The following is a 24588-nucleotide window of genomic DNA, read 5'->3' on the forward strand; positions in this document are numbered from 1 at the left end:
AAAGAGAGATAAGAAGCATGTTTTGTTTTCAGCAAGTATACAGCTGCTGCACAGCTACGAACTCTGCTTACCATGTTATTCTCCTAGTAAGGGGAATATAGAGAAACCAAATTAAGAATCAAAGACAACCTTAAAAGCTAACCCTGAAAACAACAGAAGTATGGAGAAGGGGAGAGGGGTAGCAACAAAGACGGAAGGGAACACAATGGATTATGGTGGTGGACTATGGGTGAAATGGGTGCAAATACCGGATGGAGAGAACCCTAATCTTCTGAAATGCAAAGAATAAACTATTTTTTTAAAAAAAGCTATAGAAAGCAGAGTTTGTATTTTAAGTTTCTCTGATTTACTAGGAATTCTTGGGGCAAAGTAAAGGTATACATAATGAAGGTTATTTGAATAGATCTAGAGTGCTTCATCTGAAGTACATTTCTGTTCTCTCTGGTGGCTACTTCTCTTTAAAGGGCCAGAGATGGTTCATTTAAAAGTATTGAATTTTCATAAGGATGATGGACTTTTACTGAAACGGAGTTGAATTATTCATCTACTGTTCAACTTTTTCCACATATTGACAATTTGTCCTGATGTTCCAAAGGGATAGGGAACAGAGGTGAAAGGCAGTCTTTAACCTTTAAGAATGCTTTGTAGAAAACATGAGGTATTTTAACAGCTTTCATGAACAAGTAAGATAAAAAATTCACTCCAATTAAAATAAGTGATTATCAACATTAATTACTTTTCTGTAACAGCAGAAAAATGGAATGGTGGGTATAATTCAAATTTATTTTCAGGACTTGAGAGGCCTGCCACCAAAAAATTTCATCTAATATGATGTGACAAAATTTAAAATATTAAAATTATATCCCTCACTGCTCAGCAGAAAAAAAAAATCATCTCAAAGAGACAAGCTCATTTTATTTCATTTTTAAAAAATTACGACATATTTTTAGGAGCCAAAGGAACTGAAAGTTCTAACAATCTGTATTTGATATAAAGGAACAAATTTTCTCTTGCTAATAGGGGAGGAGACACTTGGTGGTTCTGATATAACAAACCGCCCTCACTTATTTGTCTTTTTTTAATTATTTGTCTTCTTAATGATACTATTTTATCAACAAATGTCTTAAACACCAGCAATTAGCAAGAAATGCTTTGGTTCTTTAAAACACAAAGGCTTAGACCGCAGCGTGTTAATAATTGTGGTTAATTCTGCAGAGGGTTGGTAATTCTAACCAGGATCACTCATGAAGACAGATACCTAGTTAAAGTGAAACTGGCTTCCCTTACCCCTGCATTGCATTTTCTACCTCAGTCTTAGACAGGCATTAGATTTTTTTTTTTTTTTTTAGAGTTTTCATCTAAAAGAAGGAAACATTCCCCTCATAAAATGCTTTCAATTGATTGACTTGACCTCAAAAAGGAAATGGCACACTCAATAAAGATGATATAGATAATTGAAGTGTCAAAGGTTCTCCTATCTGTCAGTCAATCTAGAGTACCGGGAGGCAGAAGGCTGGGCCACCAGCAACTGCTGGCGAATAGGAGAGCCCTATTCTGTGTGTCTAGCATAGCTTCAGGGATGTGGTACAAAGGAGCTGGAGCTCAGAAGGTTCTGAAGTTGATTAAAAAGAAAAAATATCATTACAGTTTACTAATTCAATTATATAAATGCAGCTGCATCCTACTTAGAGATTAATATTTCAATACATACCACCCACTTTTAATAACTGTGATATCCCTCAATAAGGCTGATGCTTAAAGACCAAGGATGTCCCAGTTTGAGCGAGAATTAAACAATTGACAAGAAAAAAAACACTGCTGTTCACATTCTTATTTGATCCAAGAAAAAGTAAAATCATGCTTGATAAAAAGCAGTTCTGGTAAACAATTTCAGATTCCCCCCCACCCCAAGATCCAATAAAACTACACTGATGTCAAGAAGGGGGATGAATATAAATTAGTCTAGTCTGTAGGTCATGAAGAAAAAAATCAAAGGGAAGTTGTCATAATACATTAGTTTCTAAGCACTAACATTTTTCATATATGCTTAGAACAGATAAAATAACATTGAAAATGCATTAATCTGTGGCAAGCCTATTTATATTTGGTTATTTGTTTTTTTGTGCTCCATGGCAATACTGGATTCTGCTGTATTCTTTCTTACCAGTTTGGAAAATGAAGTGAGACTGTGTCAGTCTCTAGTTGTTATCAACAATTGTGGGAAAACATATGCACCATGTATTTTGCCTAGGCTATCTTTTGTAAATGTTATGTTATGTCTATGTTAATTTTGAAAGAAAAAAGAAAAGAAAATGCATTAATCACCATCATGTGTAACCTATAGCAAAGTTTTATTAATGAATAATTTGTTTTTGGGAGGGAAGGGTCAACAAAATGTTCCAATAAGACTTACTAGTCAACTAAGTAAAATGACTTACTGATTAATGGGAAATTTGCCTCTTAGTTTTCTTTGAAGAGTAATGCAGAAAATAGTGTACTGGAAGAATAGGCTTTCAGAAAGAAATAAGAATTACATGTGATTCAATTGCTTAAAAACAAACAGCATGAACGGTTATGCTTATGCAAATGTGATGTGCTAAACAGCCACCCAAGTTCTTACCTAAGAGGAGGCTTTACATTATGACAATGAGATGGCTGTGAGTTCAAGGAAACAGGATGGGATGAAGGGATCTTGTATTCATCGTCTTCCTCTAGTGGGTCTCTTGTTTTCTCGGAAAGGGGATTTGCTAATGGACCAGTACACCTACCAGCAGGGGTGGGGGGAGAAAAAAAAAAGTCCAATCTAGTTTTAACATAGAATAGGCAAGTCCCCTGTGACATATTCAAATCAAAGCAGCTAGTTTACCATGTGTATTCATTTTCAATTTAGAAGAACCGTTCTTATACAAAACACAAACAAAAAGGATTTTCAAACTTTTGTTGAAACTACTGATGGAATAAAAATTTTCATACATATTATTTTAAATGGCACAGTAAGAGAAACCAGTACTCTGTCAAATAAAACAAAATTGTCTTCAGTTGTAACAGAAAATGCAGAAAAGCATTCAAATCCAAGTTATTAAAATATTAACATTTTGTTCCAATATAACTTAAATGGGTGAATTAAAATGATAAATATGATCTAGAAAACTTAAATAAGGGACCAGGAAAATGAATAACTATAAGAAAGTGAAAATCAAAATCAACAAAAAACTATGAACCAGAGACACTTTTGGGGGGGGGGCGGGAGCGGAGGGATTGGGGTCAGAATGGGGGGCTGCAATTGTATGGGGAATATAACAATAAAATTTATAAAAAAAAAAAAAATAAAATGATAAATATGTGTGCATGGCAGTTTTACATATTAATGAAGTTTTTACAGAAAGGTTGAATATTTTCTCTCTTGTGACTATTATAGTTGAAAATACATCCAGTTTAATTAAATGGAACAGTTCTTTCTCCTGTGAAGTTGCCATTCAGATTGCTATTTTTTTCCCCTAACAAGCATAAACTAAAAAGGACTAAAACTGTTGAAAGTAAATAGGAGAATTTATAAAGTCTTTAAATTAGAGCACATTATTTTTATGGCTTAAATTTCATGGCATAATAAAAATGCAAGAAAATGAGTAAAACCAATCACCTAAATTTTCAAGCATTTTACTTATACATTAGAGTAAAAAAAAAAAAAATCCAAAGAAACAAACAAAAACCTACTCTCTTTCAAGTTGACACTACTGAACTTTTATCTAACTCTTGCTGATGCCAGTGGAAAATGCCAAAGTGAAGTGCACAAACCTGCCCAATGGGTTTGTAAGACATTAGAAATATAGATTTAAAACTTTTTGTGAATCATGATAAACCTCATGAAAAATGTTTTGACTGCAATTTTGAAGCACCTTCTGTAGAGGGAGCAAGAGGTCTTTGGTACATGAGCCATCAAGCTAAAGATCGTTTATAATTTGTGAGAACATTAAGGGCTTTTCTTTGTGCTCACTGCAAGAAGGTTTTCAACTTTAACGGTATCTCTCAATCTAGAAACTTCAGATGAAAAAAAGTCTTTCCTAAGACTTCTCTAAAATTTCATCCATCTATGAAGACTTTTTCAAAACCGATTTTTGAATTCTTGTTTTCTGAATGATCCTGGAATTCAAGTGACAGTTTATGAGATGTATGTGCAGTGATGTGGTGACAGGAAGTCCACTGTCACTGCCTAGAACACAAGCTAATATTATTAATAACCCAAGAATTATACCTGTTATGGCTGAACCATGAAAGATATACATGAAGGCAGTTAATTAAGTATATGAACTGCAAATGGTGATATGCTGGGCACCAAAGGAGGGGTGTCAAACTTAACTTTTCTACATATTCTTATAAATATCAATACAGCCTAGAATTGAGCTTAGAAATTTTACTGCATATATAGTTTATTTGGGGCAAGACTATCATATGTTCGTACTGATTTAGAGTCTACTAGACAGACAATGCATACTGCAACGTCAATGTCTATTATATACCTAGCAGTTCCAAGTAAAGTTGCCACTGGAGAATGGCCAGACTAGCTTACTTTCCCATGATGGACTGAGTGATGTCAAATTGAACACTCTTGGTTTTTCTCAAATATTCCCTTTTTCTATTGATCCCACTGTCAGGATTCAAGAAATTTCCATTCTATGAAATATCCTTGACTTACAAAGTCTGTAACACACTCTCCTCCAAGTTAGAATTGTACACTTTAGTCACAATATTCTCTAGTGATTTAATGTGAGCTTTTTTCTAAAGTATACTGTAAATATCTGGGGGGATGGGATCTAGCTTATCATGGTTTGGTGTTCATATGTATAATATGAGTTCAGTCACCAGTAAAGGAAGGAGTGAAGAAGCCCGAAGACCAAAGCAGCAGCAGCTTTAATCAGAAATGAGGATCTTAGCAGCTAAAATTCAAGTCAATTAACCAACCAGGTATTCTCAGTGTACTCACTATAAAGTAAAAGCAGTAAGGTTGCTGTGAGAAAATCAGAGAATCTAAGAAAAGGTTTTACCCTCCAAACCTATAATCTTTTTAATGTGGAGAGGTACTTTACAATTAGGAAGCAGCACAGCAGAGTACATAATTAAATGTGTAGAAATAAACTACAGAAAGATGAACGGGAATCAGTCTTGCTACTATCATTGTAACTAGAGAAGTTACAAAGTTGTCCTAAACAAAATATTTAGAATATTTTGAATAGGTGTTGTATAGGAGAGAACAGCATGAAAAACCTCACCAAGCCAGAATAAAATCAAGACAAGGTTACAGAGTATGCATTTGGAACTACTGAACAGTTTAATTGGGTAAAGTCTATATATCTTACTGCTAACAGAAGAGCACAGGAGAAGAAACACATCGCTGGGTTTTAAGTAAGAAAGTGATCTGGGGAAAGCAAAATTTAAATTAATTCAGCTGTGTGAACCAAATACACTGGAGGAAAGATAGGCAGCCTAATCTAACAGAGAGAGTAGGAAAAATGGGAATTAGGAGATTTGATTTTATCCTGGTTTGACCTTGGTAGACATATCACTTAACTGTCACAAAGTGGCTCCTAGGTCCTACTTTTCTTTTTTTCTTTTTCTTTTTTTTTTAAATATGTTCTTTTTAGTAATTTTCTCCAGCTTTATTTATTTATTTATACATACATACATACATACATACATACATACTACATAAAAGCACTGGGTGCAGTCAGTAGCGAGGGAGGGTGAGAGAATTCACCAGAGCCAGAGCAGGGAGCAGAACAGGCAGAAGAACCGAAGTACACTGCTGAGGGGAGCTGTGGGCGGCAGGAGAGGTCTGCGCGCCATGTGGGACCCTCGCTCGGCAGCCGGGGATTGAACCAGAGCTGCAGAGGCTGTGGGCAGCTTCGCAACCCAGCGCTCCACTGCTGCGCCACTGGGGAGGCCCTGGGTCCCTATTTTTCAATGAGACATCTGGGCTACTATGTGATTCTAGCTTTAAATCCCATTGATGGGAATTCTGAGATTCTATCATAAAATCAGATCTAGCTTCTTACAGTTGTCCAGATATGAGGAGAAGCTATGTCAATAGGTATTATTAGTTGAATATGAACAACTTCAAAAGAACAATTAATAGGACTTAGCGGTGAATGGATTTGAGAAATGAGGAAATTGGAGGGGCCTCCCCGGTGGCACAGGGGGTTGAGTGCCATGCTGTGAAGCTGTCTGCAAACTCTGCAATACGGGTTCGATCACGGCTGGCGAGAATCCCACATGGCGCCGCAGACCTTGCCTGCCGCGCCCGCTGCTCCCCTCAGCAGTGTGTTTCTGTTGTCTGCCTGTTCTGCTCCCTGCTCTGCCTCTGGTGAATCCTCTCACCCTCCCGCACCTCTGGCCTATACCCTAGCTCTTGTATAAAAATAAATAAATCTTAAAAAAAAAATAAAATAAATGAGGAAATTGGAGAACTCAAAGATATGCTGTGGTGATCAGCAAAGAATCAGGAAAAATCTTGTACTTGGTATTTTATAAATCTGCCTGGCTCACACTTATTTGATGCATTTCTATTTACCCTGTACTGTCTGTACTGAGAACCTCAGCCACTTTTTACCACATCTTTCTTTACCTATAGACAACTGATCTTCAAATTCAATGACACTCACTTGATGCTAGGGAGAAGGGTAGTGGCTGGAGGAGGGGGCGACAGCCGGGGAGGAACATCATATTCTTCACTTCCCAGGTGACCATTGGAGAAGACCTGAAAGGAAATCCAAGAGTTACTTTAGAATTTAACTTCTGGAGGGCCTTAAAGCAGTGGCAACTCAGAAAATCTATAGTTTTAAAGAGAAAATATTGTTTTTGTTTATTTAAGCAAGTGAAATATATTTAACTCAGGAAATCTTTAGCATTATTATTGTAGCAATTATTTACCATCATCCAAAGTGTTACCTAACTATATAAACAAATAAAATACAACATGATTAACAAATATATTAAGAAGAATACTATGAGAGAGACTATGATTACTGATCAGATATATTTAGATAGTACAATTTTCCCCAAAGGATCAGTTTCTATTGACGTTAGCATTGTATGTAAGGATGCTGTAAGGAAAGCAGCCATATTGGTGCAATTCTTATTTCAACCCCTTCCAAATAAAAGTGTCCTAAATTATATTTTTCTCGGGTTAACATTTTAGAACTACTCAATAAAGCAAAACATGAGTTTAATTAGAAATGCCTTTCTTCTTTCAAGGTTGTAGCTTCAGCACTACTGGTGTTAACCAGAGACCTTTCTTGGCTTTCACAGTGCAAACAGTTTTAAACAAACATTTCAGTGTGTGAAAAACACAAACCAAAATTATTACTTTGCTCATAAGCAATGACAGTCATTGTTAATTACTTTGAATTCAGAATTTTGCTTTTCAGGTTGCTCAGTTAGACCGCAAGACCTTCCTGAACTGCTCTTTGTTAATCAACAACTTAAAAGAAACAAAAGAGAATAATGTTGCAAAATTCTATTCACAAGAAAAAGATTAAAATTATCTTAAGATCTTTAAACAATCATTAGTTTTACCCATGCATTTCTTTCTCATTAATTCATATTTAAAAGGTAAGTTGATGTTGAGGCCAAAAGGATGTAATCTGATGTGAATACTCCTAGATAATCCAATCAATGATCCACCAGATTTCTTTTTCATCTCCTCAAATTTCTAAAATGGGGTCTAAGCTTTAGAAAACAAAATTGAAAAGCATATAGCCTTCTCTATCAACTTAAGTAAAGGAAAATGTTTAAAGAATACATTTGCAATTCAAAGAATGTTTGCAATTCAAAGCTATACAATCAAAATTTTATAGCATTAAAGTTTCATTCTGAAAACTAGGATCTGTGCTATAATTCCAATTTCTTTTTCATGCTTCCCTTCATTAGAGTCAATATACTATGACAAAATATATCTCTAAATGAAATGATTTTATCACAGGCTTCTGACTATGAAGCAGATAACGGAACAAGGCAGACTTTTTTATACTTGGCTAGAGAGAAGAATTTCTAATTAGATATTAATCATTGTAAAGTTCAATGAAATCCTCTAACATTAAAAAATTCCTTTTAAGGAGCAAATGATCGTTATGATAATGAGCATTTTAGTTATCTTTAATTGTAGTCCTTTGTATGTTGCTGAAATGGATACAAGAAAGATTTTTGCAATTTTTTTTTTGATATTTGTCACAAATACATTAAAAATTCATTCTGTAAAATATAATGTGGATTTTATATGCAATAATCTTTTTTAGAAGAAAGTAATGTTGATATCTAAATTTTCAGCATTTATTTTTTAAAGACTTATTTATGCATACAAGAACTGGGGTACAGGCCAGAGGTGTGTGTGTGTCTGGGGGGGTTGAGAGGATTCACCAGAGACAGTGGGGAACAGAACAGGCAGACTGACTGAAATACACTGCTGAGGGGAGCAGCGGGTGAGACAGGAAAGGTCTGCTGCACCATGTGGGTAGCTCCCTGGGCGGTAGGGGATAGAATCCGAGGATAGCTTCCTGGTGCTGTGCCATAACCCCTTGAGCTACCAGGGAGGCCCAACTTTCAGCATTTACTGAATACAAGGGAGATAGGGAAGTAACCATTTCTGTTGTATTGGCCTTTATTTATTTATTTATTTTTATTTTAATTTTTTAAAAAATTCATTTATTTATACAAGCACTGGGTACAGTCGGAAGCGCGGGGGGGGGGGGGTGAGAGAATTCGCCAGAGCCAGAGCAGGGAGCAGAACAGGCAGGCGGATGAAGTACACTGCTGAGGGGAGCAGCGGGCAGCAGGAGAGGTCTGCGTGCCATGTGGGACCCTCACCCGGCGGCCAGGGATCGAACCGGTGCTGCAGAGGCTGCGGGCAGCTTCGCAGCCCTGCACTCAATTACTGCGCCACCGGGGAGGCCTTGGCCTTAATTTAACAATCCAACCATAATTCAAACAGAATATTGTGAACACACCTGGAAAAAAAGTCAATATATTTGAACACTTACTGATATTAAGATCTTGCACATTAGGTAAATGAGAGAATATATTAAAATCATTTTTTCTGCCACTACCTGCAGGATGTTGCATGATATTCCTGTGTACTACCATTAAATTTCAACAGGTCTTGTAATGCAGGCGATGATGTCTAGCACTGATAAAAAGCCAAAGTACAATTAGTAATGTAGTTTATTCTCTAAGAGAGTAATAACCTAAGGGAATTAAGTGACTTGTTCCTAATTTTGTGAAACAATCTATTAATATGCTTTAAAATACAAATGGTACTTTCTCCTGCCACATTAGAAACACTCTTTATCAACAAATAGTAATGCAAGGATTTCTTCTGCCTCTGAAATGCCATAGTGTCTCTTCTGAACCATTAATTTGGTGCTTAGTATCTTGATAACTTGCTTATAGTTATGTGTAGTTATGTTCTGTGAAGGAGCATTCAAGAGCATTTATCTCTTTCAGGATAAAAACACTCATATCCTTATCATTTTATAGCCTATCTCCTCACTGCCTCAAACACAGTAGGGCTAAGGTGAATACTGACTCCTGATTGGCCTAGATGATCTTAATAATGGATCCTTATCCAACAAAATGACATTCCTTTGGTATAGTTGAAAGAAATTTATTAGTTTACAAAAGTTCTCTCAGCAAACTTATGTAATTTGTTTAAAGACTAGTCTTATATACTGTTCTAAATATGTACTGCAAATTAACAATATGCCCAATACCAAACAAGTAATTCTTCTTGATGATATGTTGTGCAAACAGCATCTTTCTGTTTAGCTAAAGTGCCTGTTTATATAATATTTAATGTAAAGATTTAACATACTTCATTCTGAATTCCATGTTCCCACCTGGATCCATTTCATTAGACTTAAAATCACTTTAGCTACCACTATCTGTGGGAGTGCAGAAAGTCACAACTTTTGGAGCTAAAAATACGTATTTCATGTTTTATGGGAATCTAAAAGGGCTGCTTGCTATTAGGAGAAAACAATAGTTCCTCAAATGTGTAGACTGATATAGTATCACTGCATCTCAATGATTTTGGCGGTCTTAACTCCTCCAATAAAGATACATTTTCTTGCCCTTTCTTCCAAATTCTTCCCCCCAAATTTACCACAATTCCACTGGAAATGCTACCACCTTAAATAATCCAATTCTATCACTTCTCTGTCCCCCCAAATTTAAGAGCTCTTTCCTATTGAATTAACCATGATGTAGTCTAGAATCCAAGACACTCCACAACTGGCTTTAATCCACATTGCCAGTTTGATCTACCCTGTGTGTCCTACACTGGATCAAAGATTGACTTCCTATCACAATGCATACTTCTCACATCCATGATAGTCCTTCTGTCATGTCTACAAGAACAGCACCTGACGACTATCCTTCAATATAGCCAGTGATCCACATGTATGCAGCTTTCCTTAGTCTTTTTTTTTACCCTGCATCTCAATTAGAACTACTTCTCCTTCATGGAGATCACACAGTATATTCTCTGAATGCTTATTTTACGTCTTATCTCCTAATCATGTAACAGCTTCATTCTCACTGGACTGTGCTTATTTACTTTAGATGTCCACAGTATCTAGAACCACCTAATTATAGGCATATAGCAGAAAAAAGTTGAAGGGATAAGAACACATTAGGGTTAAGTTTAGACTTGTGGGAGGAGTATAATCTGAGTTGGCACATAATTCATTATATATTCTTGGTTATACTAGATTAATATTTTTCTACATGCCTTAAGGTACCTTTTAATCCTAGTCTTGAAGTCTGATGTTCTCTTATGATTCAGATATTGTCCAAAAATTAGGGTTAATAGCACTTGGAGCTTTTGAGATATAAGGAAAACAAATACTTTTGTGGCAATCTTAGCATACTTAAGAAAAAATCTTACTTGTACAAAATTTCAAACGTGTAAACTCACACATATACTACCCCCAAAATACTGCTCTTACTTGTTCTTCAACACAGATTGAAAGTGAAACCAGTGTACACAGAGGTCTTATTTTTCTCAAAGACAGCCCTCAGCCTTAGATTCATAGATAAGTTTAAGGTCATCCATATCAACATGTGTCTCTACGCCCAAACAGCCAAAAGCCACAATCTCAAAAAGGGGAATCATTCGATGTATTTATCTGGCAACATCTTCAACAGATTATTGTACATGGGCTCATTTTAGAACAATGTCACTTCAAGTAACATGACAAGTCAGAGATAGTTTTTATCACATAAGAAACAGCAGTATTCTTATCTCTTAAGAGTAACGAATAAGGATAGTTAAACACAACTTTAACATCTAGATATAAGCAGATATTTTTCAAGTTTCCAATGATCTTTTAAATATTTTATCAGAACTATTCTTACCTTAGATACTTAAAATAAACCAACAACAGAATTATTTAGCCAATACAGTTTTTATAAGGAACGGGTTTACAGCTAGAACCTGAGAATTTTGAGAATGGAAACAGTGACACAGAAATGTCTTACCAGTTTTTAATAAAAAGATAAACAAAGCTAACTCTTAGCTAGCAGATTCATGTTAAAAGTAAATATTACCTTGGCTAATTTGATTCTGCTAGATGAAGGGAGAAGAAAAAAGGGAGTAAATGAAAGTCACAGAAAATTCTTACATTTCATGTTAACTATGAATTAGATGGCTTTTTTTTTTCTATAGAGAGCTCTACAATTAGCAAATGTATTTAGAGTTTAATTTATTCTTGCTTCCCTCACCATTTATCTGTCAAAGATGCAAATAAAAAGGGCAAGTGGGTCTAATGGATGATGGGAACTGGAACACAGACAAAAGATGAACAATTGAGGAAGGTGAATTTTTGCTCAACTTATACAGTGTTTAGTTTCACAAATCCCCCATATGGTAGTCCATATGTACATTTAATTTTAATCTAAATTTTCAGTATTTATTCAAGTTTTTTTAACTTTAAAATGGGAAAGTAATGTTTCAAATGAAACATTACTGCTAACAAAAACAAGTATACATGATAGTTTTTACAATTCAAAACAAATGTATTTCATCTGCATTTTCAGACTGATGGGTTATGTGAAAATAATTTATCAGTCTCCAGTTATCTAACTCCCCATAACATTTTTTTCTCATGAGAAAATAAAACAACTACATTTTAGCTATAGAAAGTGACACTATATTGGAACATTTACCATTTTCAGGAAAAATAAGAACCTTTTAAAAATCAAAATCATTTCCTTCTTCGTCATCCACTCCCCTTTGTGATATCCTCTTATGGGACCTGATCTACCAATGAAAACACTTCTTTTAAAGAGAAAAAATTTTATTTTATACAAAAATTTTCTACCTCTGGCTGAAAGCCAGTGTTGGGAAAATGCATTTAAAAACTCTTTGTACTGTTTATGTATCGTGGACATCTTCTCTTCCGTGGCTCACGTCCTTTCTACCCTGCCCATCCAGCCCAGGTACACACTCACTTTTGCCTTTGTGGACAGCGTATGTGGACTACAATAATAGCAACCAAATTATGGGGTGCTTACCAAGCATTTATTAGGAACGATGCTAAATAAAATAGAAGGAAAGGGGTAAAGTAAGGTTTTTTTTTTTAATATAAAACTAAACGGCAGCTATTTTTAATGAAGATGTCAACTGTTAGAATTTATTATATACTCCACATCTCCAAATCTGTTATTTTGGTTTAATTCTAGAACCTAGGGGCATGGGGCCTAGCTATTTGAAAGGGGAGAGAACAATGGGATTCAGTCTATCTTTAACACCAGGAGGGTCTTGCATATAAATAGTGCTACAATTATGTAACTAAATCAGTTTGGATTGAAGAACTACAATTCTTCAAATACTTTCATAAAAAGTATAAACTGAGAAACAAACTCCAAGCCAGGATCACAGAACCAGAACCTCAGGATTCTACGTGGACTTAGCCGCATCCAAATAGTGAACTGAAAAGAGGAATTGCACTTTAAGTAAATTGTGATATAACCTGTGGTCTAAGGGAAGTGGGACCATTTTTCTTTCATAAAGATAAAAAGTGTAGATATAATCTGTTGTATAGCCCTTAATACAAATAATAGCCTTAAAACAAATATTGCCAATTTGTGTGCCTATACAATATAGTTTAATACATAAAACTATAAATATATCCTCTCTGTAATCTGTTTTAGAGCTCAGACTACATTGAAATTAGGAATGTTTACAATGGTTAATTTTGGCTGAAATGCTGTCTAGTTATAACATTATCTTTGAGAATACAATCATACTAATATACATGAGATTACATCTTAGATAATTTAATGAGGATTATTTACAAAGAACTAAGTAAAATTAAAATCCAGCTTTTAGTAAGAAATAGACTTTGCAAATGTAGTCAGTGTTTGCTGGGATATTTATATGTATCGGTGATCAGGACATGAAAGTGCACATACAAAACATAACAGAATCTTTACAACTGAAGCAACTATTAATATTTCATGCTATAGTTAATAAAATTTCATGCCTGTAACCTAACCTCAAATTCTGAAACTGTGACTTTCCATACAAAAATTAACAGTGTGCTAAGTCTTAGAAGGGCAGTTCAGATTATAGCTAAGAGTATATAAAAGAACCCTGACATACTAAGTTTTCAATAAATTTTCTTAGATAATTATTATATTTTAAGAACTCCTGAAATCCATTCAGGAAATAAATTGCAACATGCTGCTGAGATGTAAATGGCCATTTCACAGCAGAGCTCTGTCCCACTCTTTGCAAGGAGAGTGTGATCATGTATGAGTGAAGATAGATGCTAAAGGAGGAATAAAAACCACTAAAAAAGAATGGCAGGTCCCTCTTATCGGGTTTCTAAGTTGAGAAACATTTCTTTTGCAGAAGAAAAGGTCTTCATTTTCAGTTGTAAAACTGCTTGGTAAGTTTTACGTCCTATTTAGGTCACCCTGGAGGGACTCTTTAGAGAGAGAGACTGAGGCAGCCAGGTGAGTCAGTGGCACAGAATCATGGAAACCACCATCACTTTTCCCCTTTGTGTTGAATGCCATGCCCGTAGTTCTACTCTTTCTACCCCAGCTACCCTAAAGTAACATTCAACGTTGAGGTTGAATATCAAAACCTAGTTTTCGTTATCACTGTATCTATCACTTTACCTTCTCAAACATGTACACATGCACACGTGCACAGACACAGAGGTTGAACATGCCACACTCCACACTTTCTTTCTTAAATATATTGTAGGATGAACTGACCAACAGCAAGCAATTATTTTGAAGGAACAGATTACTGACCCGGAATTATTTCAGATCAGTGTAGATGGGATCGATTTAAATATTAAAGTCTTCAAGAGAGGCAAAGCCTCCTTTAGTTGAGGGAAGATAGCAATGATCTGATCTGAGTCAAAAATACCACGTAAGCAAATCCCAGGAAAGCAGCAACCCTGCCAGGGGCCTATGCAGAGCTCTAAGCACAAGGACCCGGCTCCTGCCATTTTGGTTACCCAAGTGCTGAGATTCTTTCCTGGACATGTAAATGATGAAGATGACAACAGCCTTCAAGTTAGAATTCAACACGTGTGAGACTATGAATTTTATGTAGAGTTTGTTTTGTAAGAGTGAACTGGGGGGCAAATGAGAAATTCATTTCACCTGGTTGCCTAAAGTGTACTTTCCTAAGCAACAATGCCAATAACTGATTTATGATATGCTCTAGTTACACAACTTTTTCCAAATTGGATAGAAGAGATTAAAAAAAAAAAAAAAACAGCTGATTCTTTCACCAAGTTATTAATAAGAAGAACTTTCGGCAGATGAAACAAGGGAAGGTGAAATAAATCTCTGGCAAGCTGTCTAATGTCTTCACATTAAAGTTAAATCATTACTTAGAACTTTCTTCCTGACTTCTTTTAGGTTCAACTTTTAATGAGCTTCTGATTATTTATAACACAGAGATAATTAAAGACCTGCAGGGAAGTGCCACACTAGGCCAAAAAAAAAAAAAACCCACCCAAAAAATACTTCCCAACCTTTTGCACTTCCTATTAACATATTAACAGAAGGGTTCTATAAGCAGATTGTTTTGTCTCTGCTTTGCTAATTTCTTACCTTGGCTCCTTCTAAAGGCAAATCATGGCATCTGTGTTTCCTCGTAAGCACTGGGTCAGAGCTCATTCTACTGTGCCTTCCATTTACATTTGAACTTGCTGTGATTCCAGGTTTTGGAGAGCCTTCCCCTAGGAGTCTACATCCCACTGACGGATTAGTCCCAATCACATCCCGAGGGCACCAGGCTTCAAGAGGCATTGGTTGGTCTCTGGAAGGCACACTTTCCCCAGGATGGAAGTGACGACTCAGTCTATTGTCAGGTGGGATGGGAGGAGGTCTTTCAGGTGGAGGGGGAGGAGGATCTCTTAAGGGAGGAGGTGGTGCTGGGAGCGGTTTATCTTGTTTTCTCACCATGCAAGGAGAAGACTAAAGAGACACAAAAGGGAATAAAATGATAAGCTACACCATGCACTGAGATGACTTCCAAACTAGTATATTATTGCTAAGTCAAAAGGAGTTTAACAAATTCCCATGTCCCATGTTTCATTTTATCACTTACACATGAAATTTTAAAAAAATAAGACTCATACAAATATATTTCATTAGGAAATTTTTGTAGAAAGTGATTACATAAAACTGAAATGTTAGAATTACAAAGACTATGCAGCAAAAAGAAGCAGAATGCATCAAAATTATATGCTGATTTTGAATAGCTGACATTGAAATAATATCAAGCAATACATTTATTTGCATATTTCTATGATTAAGGAGAGACAGAAAAAAACCTATCAAGGTTTTTTTGCTTTACTTTTAAAGAGCAACCTGACATATCTCTAGAAGACTTAAAGCATTGGTTTTGTTATTTTGGTGTTTGTCACTGAAATGAAGAGCAGCTGATAAGCAGCAAATTTACTCTGGTTCTTTTTTCCTATTTAATCAGTTACTACCTGGATAGTGAAAAATCACAAATAATACAGTAGCACTATTAACAGACTATTTGAATTTTTTTGATCCTTAAAATGGAAAAAAAAAATAGTCTGATTTTATAGGGAAATATTAATTTATATGCTCCTAAATTGAACCTGTAATTTTCATAGCTTTTAGTTTTATTTACAAGATTAATCTGGTTTGTGCCTTTATTGTTAGAAAACATTAGAAGAAAATGGAATATATTGTGTGTTCACATAATTCTGACTAAATAACAGCCTAAAAAGTGTAATATGATCTTGAAACCAAGTTAACTGTGATATGAAAAAAAATCAAATACCATGTTTCCAACTAGTTTTGGACAACAGAACATATTACCAAATGGAATTACAAAAATTTAATATCTAATAAAAATTTAATATCTAATAGAGAAAAATGTTTATTGAATTTGAAAAAATTCTACTCAAAATTAAAATTTGGAAAAAAATCCACAGAACTAAAATCAACTGTGGGCTTAGATCTAAAGAGGTATAATTATGTGTTTAATATTGAACAGTGATGTAAGTTACCTTGCAAATATTGTAATTCTAATTAGTTCCTTCAGATATTGAAAGTACATATAATCCCATCTGCTGAGTCACCTTGAAACATGGCGACAATTTATCACTCCTTAAGCCCTTATGCAAATATACTCCATCACATTTTTCTTGTCATGACACTATGAAAATGAGTATAAAATATCACTTTATAAAAGCGTGTCACTTATTTTAATACTTATGATGACCTTTGAAATCCATTTTACTGAGTAACTCTACTACCCTGCTATTTGTTTTAGCAGTTGGGCAGCTATTACAGACATGTACTCTCTTTTGTAATTACCTAACTTTTATAGTAATATAGTAAAGAATATAATAATGGGTTAAACATAAATGAGAAACCCATCAAAGTTATTCCTAAGCAATTAAGAACACAAGAAATATGAGTATTGGGATTTATAAGGACCAGAATAATCAATAACTGTTACAGAAAATTTATCTGCGTTTCTAATAAAATCACCTTTGGTGATCCAGTTGGGCTGCCACAGGGAGACCGAACTATGCCTTTCTGAATGAGATCCAGGCGAGGAGGCACTGGTGGCAGGCTGAGATGTGGGATCTGGAGAGGATCTGCATGGGGCTTTCTTCTTTGTGCAAGAGGAGAGGATCCTGGAGACGTGACTGGTGAATTCTGCCTATCAGTGCACTAGAATAAAAAGAGAGAAGATGTTTATTTGCTATATAAAGTGTATCTTTTCAGTTCTTAACACCTGTGCTTTTGAGAAGGTATGTTATAGAATACTTGTTGACAGTTTACTCGGATTAAAAAATACATGGAAAGAGCTCACATTATCCCTCAAAGGCAGTAGCATTATGTCAAAAATGAGTAAGCTTCTCCTACATTTTGCAGAAGGGACCAATAAAAATGAACAGCAAAAGCATAGTTAAAAAAAAAAACAATCAAATGCAGACATTCTACTAGAAATTGCATATTAGGAGGAAACCAGAAACACGCAATGTAGTAATGCATATTGCTCGACTTATCTATATCAGAGAATCTTCCTAGGTCTTTGATTTTATTTACAATACATTCTACAACCTAAACATTATTCTGTTCCATAGAAAATAGGCATAGAGCACGGTTCGCTTTCCTACTAACCAATTATACCAGAAAGAGAGGGACAGTTTTAAAAATTATTTGTATTTGAAATATACAGGTTTGGGGCCTCCCTGGTGGCACAGTGGGTTGAGCGCAGTGCTGTGAAGTTGTCCGCAACCTCTGCAGCTCCAGTTCCATTCCCAGTCGGCCAGGGAGACACCCACATGGCACGGCAGACCTCTCCTGTCTTGCCCAATGCTCCCCTCAGCAGTGTTTTCAGTCTTCTGCCTGTTCTGCTCCCCGCTCTGTCTTTGGTGAATCCTCTCACCCTCCCATGTCTCTGGCCTGTACTCCAGCTCTTGTATAAATAAAATATATCTTAAAAAAAAAAAAAAAAAAGAAATACACAGGTTGTGCTCAAATGTGTTTTTCCCCTCCAATTTTTTATATGTCTTTCTTCCGGAACTTAATCTAGGAAAGTCTGTACTTCTGCTAAAAACTGGGAATTCCCGTATGCTACTTCAGATCTTCCATCTCATCTGGTAGATCAAAAGCCAGTAACAAATACTTCAGTTTGTATGTGGGTAACCCTTTCTCTGTTTTGGGTCTATATAAATGACATTTATATTTATGCTATTTGGTATAAAAGTCATACAAATCAAAAATTTCACTAGGTTTTTGAAATGTTTATTGTCAATGTTTTCCTCACTCCCCTGTTCTCCTGTTTACTTTAACTCTTAGTCACTATATGCAACCCACACTTAAGAAGTATGGACTTGTCCCATACTTTTGTAGTTTTTTTAAAAATAAGCTTCTAGACTATACCTCACAGTCTGAATATTATTGCGGACATTGCTAAATGGTCAAATCTTTGTTTCTTTCAATTAGGGTGCCAAATAATTCAAAGTAATGTCAATAAATTTAGACATAACCTTGAAGTCAGACACTAACAGACAATTACACTCAACGGTTTTGTGAATGCAACTGGAAGCTGACCTTGATTAGCACAATTCATATTGTATTTTCCTAAAGGTGATTTTATACTGCCCTCCTTTACAAACTAATTCATTTTGAGGCAATTCAGTATCTGTAAGTTGGCTTAGTAGAATAATTTTATGTAATACACGAAAGAACAAATATGTTTTAACTTTACTCGTTACTGGGACATAATTCACCCTAACATTTATTTTCCTGAGTTTTCCGAAATTGTAGTAATATTTCCACGTAGAAGTAGATAATTTAACAATGCCCTTTTGATAATAATGCATTGATCTTTGTTAAACCTCTTGCCATCTATATGAACAATTCTGCGATTATAGTATTGAAATTGTGCTTAATTTTTATAGCTAGCAAAATTCAAATGCTTAACCATGGACATTTGTAAACATTTTTAGTAGGTGGTTTTAGTAGATTGTTACATAAAAGGTCACTTTTAATTCATCTGAAATAATGACCAGTTTTATTTTTTCTTTCCTATTTTAAAGCCTAAGAGAAAAAAGCCTAATAAAATGCTTCATACCCCAGCTCACAAGTCTTAAATGAGGCATTAAAAATTCATGACATATTTGGTAGCAGGAAAAAAAATCATAATTTCCGAATTTATCAGCTCAACTTAAAGACTAAAAAGTGTGCCTTTCTTTGCATTCTAAAAATAAAGAGAAGCAAAATGAATTGATTTAATGTGTATCTAAAATTTCTATCCTTTCAACTAGACCTATCTCTACACAGTATTTTCACTTTAATGTTTTTTTAAAGAATGACAAATTCTAGAGTATCAGAATTTCCCCCTGTACAGGTAATCATCAGGTACAATAAATCTAAGGTCAAGATATAACAAAGGGATGAGGCCAGTCATCTTTAGTCTATAGACTTACATTATTTCCTAAAATGATGCCATAATAAGACATTTCCCTCAGCTCTTCTCTCTACCTTGGACCACATATCTAAGTCCCATCCCAAGATCACTCAGACCATGTTATCTTTCTCCATTTCCAGTAAGTGATAAAAGGAGATGTCGGGGAAAACCAATAAATAACAAACATACATGCAATCCTTTGGTTCAAGTTTAAATTGAAAGATGTGAACTCCACAAACTTAAATCACCACTCACTAATTTGTCCAGTATTTCTCATTCATATTTTATATATAAAATATAAATATTTTTATATCTATATATGCATGCACACACACACACTCCCCCCTCCATCCTGTACAGAAATACAGAACTTAATACACATTCAAAAAATCTTCAGTAGAAGAGAAGGAAAACATTCTCAATTTTTGTTGGTAGGGACATACTTGATTGGAATATGGATTTCAAGTGTGGCTAAAAACACTTTGCAACTGGTTATAATGGCAACTGGTTATAATGAACGATTATGTTTCTAAAAGGAACCATGTAATTAAATGTATAATCTGACTTCAAATATATTATTTACTATAGGTAATATTTAAATTTCAGCTAGAACTTTTAAATGTCATATAATTTTGGACAAGTAACTACCCATTAATAATCTTATTCTATATTCTGCAGATAATAATAATCTACTTCATGGAGATTTTACGGGTTAATACAATTAAATGAATTGTGATAAAATTAAATTTGCTATAGAACATCCACTGTTATTTGCATGACGTATTAGGAATATTGACTATTTTGGTAGAAAAGTGACAGATAACAATCTATTATACCTCCAAACTTCAAGCAACCTTAACTCATCTTTACTATCAAAATATAACACTGTTAGAAACATCTTTAAACAAAATCTTCCCACCCATTTTATTTTTTATTTTGTTCTATACAGTTTCTCTCTAGACCAGGCCTATACAAAGCAATAGTAACAAAATCAAATATTCCAACAAATTAGACATTCTTAAAATGCATTTAAAAGTCAAATAGAAATGTCTCTTAACTTTATCTGCTATTAACATTAATCATCATCACAAAACTCTAGAATAGAATTTAACACAAATCTCATTTTTTTTTCATCTTGATCATAAACGTCATGAATATAGAAACAACAAATAAAAGTAGTTTAAAAGATGGAGAAGGTCCATGAGTTCAGATGTGTCCATGAGTTTATTTATTTATTTAAGATTTATTTATTTATTTATACAAGCACTGGGTACAGTCAGAGGCGCGGGAGGGTGAGAGAATTCACCAGAGCAGGGAACAGAACAGGCAGAATGACGACGTTCACTGCTGAGGGGAGCAGCGGGTGGCAGGAGAGGTCTGCGCGCCATGTGGGACCCTGGCTTGGTGGCTGGGGATCGAACTGGCGCCTTAGAGGCTGTGGGCAGCTTCGCAACCCAGCGCTCAACCGCTGCGCCACCGGGCAGGGCCCCATAGTCATTGTTTTATTTAATTCTCTTTTTCAGACTTCAGTTATAAATATAGAAAGCAAGGATTGCTATTCTCAGTTTTGAATATGTACTAGGACAATGTACTAGAATACCTGTATCCTGGGCAATTTCAAATTTATTTTTTCAAATTTTCAAATTTATTTTTTCTATTTTCAAATTTCTTTTTTACTCCATCTTTAATGGGAATCTTTGTCTCACTTCACTCATCTTTGTCTCAGTTTTCTTATCTATAAAACTAGAAAGTTGGATTAAGTATTCTTAATCCATGTCCATGAGTTTAGATGGAGTAGGTCCATGAGTTTAGATACACACACACTATCAAACTGTTTACCATAATAAAGATTTTAATGGTTCTGGCACTTCTTCCCTTCTGTGTTTTCCTGTCAATTTCCCTCCTTATTAAGTACACAATTTCCCTGTATAAATTTGGGAAATACAGAAAATATAAACATGTTTTGAAAAGCATCTCCTCAGAGTAATTGGTGATGGTTCCTAATCACATATACAATTTAAAATCTATCCTATATTGGTTAACATTATACCCCTAAAATTTTAGCTGGTATTAAACATTACTCATGAATTTTAAAGGGAAAAGTATATGGGTACAACAACATGTAAATAATTATTCCCTTGCTATTCTCAATTTCTCTGGTTATAATGTATCACAAAGAAGTCTGTGATATTATACATTTTAATTTTTAAGGAAAGAATCATAGGATTTTTGAGGATTGGATAAAAGACTCATAATTAGGCCAGTGTATATAAGTATTCATAAGACCTCTTTACTATCCAGATGGTAAAACCAACTTATTTGAATTTCATGTGTGATGGTTATCATTGAACAAAACTTAAAAGCATAAAATATGTTCAGTTTTGAATATCTGTTTAGTAAAATACTTGCTTGGTATTTCAATGGCCCATGTAGATGTTAAATTTTTACTTCCTTGACAAATAATTAGAAAAAATTGGCAATATTTGTTTGCCATTTGTATTTCTTTTTTTGGGTTAGTGGCTTTTTATGTTCTTTGTCCCACTGCCTACTACATTATTTCCTCCTCACTGACTTGACTGAGCCATTTACATATAAGCATAGTGAAATGCTACATGTTGCAACAGTTACACACTTCCCCCAATTTTGTTTTTAATTTTTTAAGGTAGGGATTTTTACTGCTGTTTTTCTGATTTTAATCTCCTAATGAATAGAGTGAAGACAACCACAGTAAAATGGTACATTATAAGGAATTCTCAAAAGGGTCATGTCCTGTTTACCACTGCCTTAAATTAATTTCTTTTTTGGACACACCTCCATTGTTATCTGTACACTTATTGAAGTAGAGGTATGGAAAGTTATGGGAAAAACTGCAAGGTATAGGAAAAGATACAGAATTCACTGAATTAACAGTTTATTCACAAAATAATAAATCATCTGTATAGACATAGATGCAAGAGTTACCTCTGTAGGGTGGCACCATTCTTTAAGTTATAATCCCATTCTTTTATCTTGATTTTAGGTATTTTTCACTACTTTAGAGTATTACATTTTCAGAATTTTAGAATAAAGGATAGTTTTTCATTTCAGCTTCTTTTAAAACACAAAAATACCTGAGGGTGCCTTGATTCCTGCCTGTATTATCATATACCAGCAAATTTGTCTGACTAACAATCTTTCTTAAGTTTTTTAATACTGGTTGCTGATGAGTATGTCTTTAACAAATTGATATACTGGTGTTCTGCAAATTTAAAGGCCACATTTGATTCTTTTTTATCTACAGTCACCAATGTTTCATAGCACTTTGCTTTATGAAATGAATAAATGCTATTCTTTACTTCTCTGACAAAATTTAAAGAATTCTTCAGCACTTAGAATAGAATGCTAATGACTACCATAATGAATAGAGAAATCCAAATTTGCAATTTTAACAGAAAATCCTGAGAGAAAAGGCCCAAGAAGTAAAGTAGTTAAAAGCGTGTCTCAGCATGCTTAGCAATTACCAATAATAATTGGGGAATCATTCTATTTTAGTCACTCTTCATTTGTCCACACCTTTTAAAGAGAGATTTTATAAAAGCTTTAATAAGATCCATTATTATGGAAATGGCTAAACATTTGGTAAGAATCTTTAAACCCAGGTAGGCTTTTAAAACTGGACAAGAAAAAAACCTCTCCAATTACTAGTAAGATAAGAGTTCTGACAATCCCAGAGATAATCAAAGTCAATTTTATAACATTCCTAATAAGATTTTTACTTAACAATTTCCTGTATCTGAACAAGGTAGATATGAAGGTATGAAAAGGGTGATATGAAGGACTCTTACAGGGTTTTCTCTAGACTCTTTAAACTCATGAAAATCTCTCTAATTACATTTTCTCTAAAAGCATGAAAATTAATGGCCACTGATAAAACTTTTATCACATAAAATACAATATTGTATGTATGTTTTCCTTGTTACTAACCATTCTGTTAGTTCTTTTCTCACATTGATTTGTGAATATAACAAAATCAAAAGTATTTAAAACAATATCCAATGCAGAAAGATCATCATTTGGAGGTATTATTACAGAAACATTTCTACATATACTCATATCTGCATGTAATTTATAATCTAAAGTATAAATTATGTCGTGTATCTTGCAGTAGCTGCAACATTATTCCCATTTAGATATAAAAAGCTTGTATGAGGAATGTAGTGTAAGAGCAGTATAACAATTTCCTGCTCACTCAGTGTCATACTTCCTAAAGTTTCAACTCATAGGAATTTAGGGAAAAACCCAGTGAACAAGAAAAGTCTTCTTGATCTATCATTCCAATGGAACCGAATCAAAATTTCAAGCATGTTCTTTTGTGCACATAAACTGATTCTACGGTTTACTCAGAGACAAAAGATCCAGAAAACCTATGCAATATTGAAAGAAACAAATTTTGAAGACTGTCAGTATCTGACTTCAAGATCTACTATAAAGCTACAGCCATCCAGACTGTGTGGATACTGACAAAAACAAACAAAAAATCAAATACACTGATAGAACAAATACAGAATCCAGAAGTAGACACACAAAAAAGTAGTGAAAAAACATTTGACAAAGGTGAAAAAATAATAATACAATGGAGCATTATCTTTTTAACAAATGATGCTGAAACAAGTGGCTATCCACATACAAAAAAAGGAATCTAGATGCAGACCTTACACCTGACTCAAGAATTAACTCAAAAAAGGATCACAAACCTAAATGTGAAATACAAAATCATAAAACTTCTAGAAGATAACAAGAGAAATCTAGATGGTCTGGGGACATGTAATCACTTTTTAAATACAACACAAAAGGCGTGATCCATGAAAGAAATAATTGATAAACTGGGTGTCATTAAAATTAAAAATATCTGGTTTGTGAAAGAAGCTATTAAGATAAATAAAACAAATCACAGATTAGAAGAAAATGTTTGGAAAAGCACATATGATAAATGCCTATCATCCAAAATATATTATTTTTTAAAAAACTCAACAATAAGATAAAAATTGGATTTAAAAAAGGACCATAGGCCTTAATAGACACCTCACCAAATATTTATAGATGGCAAATAAGCATATAAAAATATG

General features: G+C 34.4%; 1 protein-coding gene across 6 annotated transcripts in view; it reads right to left on the minus strand.

The window, feature by feature from the left end:
* The window catches only part of CBLB (Cbl proto-oncogene B), a gene marked incomplete at both ends in the record, with an annotated part of 185156 nt that overhangs the window by 17227 nt on the left and 143341 nt on the right, over positions 1 to 24588 (minus strand). For 4 of the 6 annotated variants that reach the window (XM_084231637.1, XM_084231636.1, XM_084231634.1 and 1 more), the window contains 4 exons: positions 2621 to 2764; positions 6657 to 6751; positions 15127 to 15492; positions 17050 to 17235. In XM_084231637.1, the coding sequence (XP_084087763.1) occupies positions 2621 to 2764; positions 6657 to 6751; positions 15127 to 15492; positions 17050 to 17235 (791 nt within the window). The remainder of the gene's footprint in view (positions 1 to 2620; positions 2765 to 6656; positions 6752 to 15126; positions 15493 to 17049; positions 17236 to 24588) is intronic. The other 2 variants (XM_084231638.1, XM_084231635.1) reach the window with 1 other exon arrangement.

The sequence above is a fragment of the Talpa europaea genome (assembly GCF_964194135.1).
Source record: "Talpa europaea genome assembly, chromosome: 4".
NCBI classification, from domain to species: domain Eukaryota; kingdom Metazoa; phylum Chordata; class Mammalia; order Eulipotyphla; family Talpidae; genus Talpa; species Talpa europaea.